The sequence below is a fragment of the Hyalella azteca genome, unplaced genomic scaffold (assembly GCF_000764305.2).
Source record: "Hyalella azteca isolate HAZT.00-mixed unplaced genomic scaffold, Hazt_2.0.2 contig14329, whole genome shotgun sequence".
NCBI lineage: Eukaryota > Metazoa > Arthropoda > Malacostraca > Amphipoda > Hyalellidae > Hyalella > Hyalella azteca.
This window is the reverse complement of record NW_025944219.1, coordinates 113,135-114,305: the sequence shown is the minus strand read 5'-3', so window position 1 is coordinate 114,305 and position 1,171 is coordinate 113,135. Positions and strand designations below refer to the sequence as shown.

The 1,171-nt window shown below is 51.2% G+C and overlaps 1 protein-coding gene across 1 annotated transcript in view; it reads left to right on the top strand.

Annotated features, from left to right (window-relative positions):
• The first annotated feature begins 556 nt into the window (after positions 1-556).
• Positions 557-1,171, top strand: part of LOC108682671 (AP2-associated protein kinase 1) — a 2,894-nt gene continuing 2,279 nt past the window's right edge. The window contains exons 1-2 of the mRNA XM_018171883.2: positions 557-600; positions 909-1,020. Of these exons, the coding sequence (XP_018027372.2) occupies positions 557-600; positions 909-1,020 (156 nt within the window). The remainder of the gene's footprint in view (positions 601-908; positions 1,021-1,171) is intronic.

Here is a 1,171-nt window from a genome sequence, read left to right as displayed (position 1 = left end):
TTCAAGTTTAAGTCAATAGACTGGCTATATTTTTCTTTGAGGCTAATCTTCAGATCATTGCAAAGTTTGAGCTTGAAGAAAGTATTTTCTTCTGGCAGCATTGATGATGCTGGAACTTTGCCCTGCTAAGCTATCTCAAACTAGGCATCAATTTTGTGAGCTTCATACATTGAATTTACATATTTTCGAGTCCATAAATACATGAATGATTAGATGAAAAAAATTTTGCTCTACCTATGTTAGTCAATATTACTATTAAGAACTGACCCCTCCTCCCCACTTGGTAACCTCCTCCCCACTAACCTCCCCCACTCTCCCAGAGGAGTGTGTGCGGGGTGCGCAGTATCCTCCTCCCCACTAACCTCCCCCACTCTCCCAGAGGAGTGTGTGCGGGGTGCGCAGTATCCTCCTCCCCACTAACCTCCCCCACTCCCCCAGAGGAGCGTGTGCGGGGTGCGCAGTATCCTCCTCCCCACTAACCTCCCCCACTCCCCCAGAGGAGCGTGTGCGGGGTGCGCAGTATCCTCCTCCCCACTAACTCGAGGTGCTCATGCTCATGACCTACCACAAGCGGCCCCTCCTGCACCTCCTCAACGAGAGGTGCGTCGGGGCGTGGCCCTCCTGGTGGGGGGGGTGCCTTATGATGGGTGGGATGTCCTTGACCACAGGGACCTTGTTACGGGCGTGGCCCTCCTGACGGGGGGGGCCTTATGATGTGTGATGTGATGGGTAGGATTTATGGATAAGTAATCATGATGAATCATGTTGAATAATTTGGGATTTTCCATGCATCAAAAGCATGGAAAACTTTGCATCATTCAATCACAATGATTGAATAATGTGACACACTATCAATCATAGTGTATGTCAATCACAATGATTGTTGGATTGACATGTCATGTCTGCAGGCTGGGCGTGGGGCTGACGGAGGCGGAGGTCCTGAAGATATTCTGCGATGTGTGCGATGCTGTGGCCCACCTCCATCATGCCAGCCCGCCCATCATCCACAGGGACCTTAAGGTGAGCCCTCATCATCCACAGGGACCTTAAGGTGAGCCCTCATCATCCACAGGGACCTTAAGGTGGGCCCTCATCATCCACAGGGACCTTAAGGTGAGCCCTCATCATCCACAGGGACCTTAAGGTGAGCCCTCATCATCCACAGGGACCT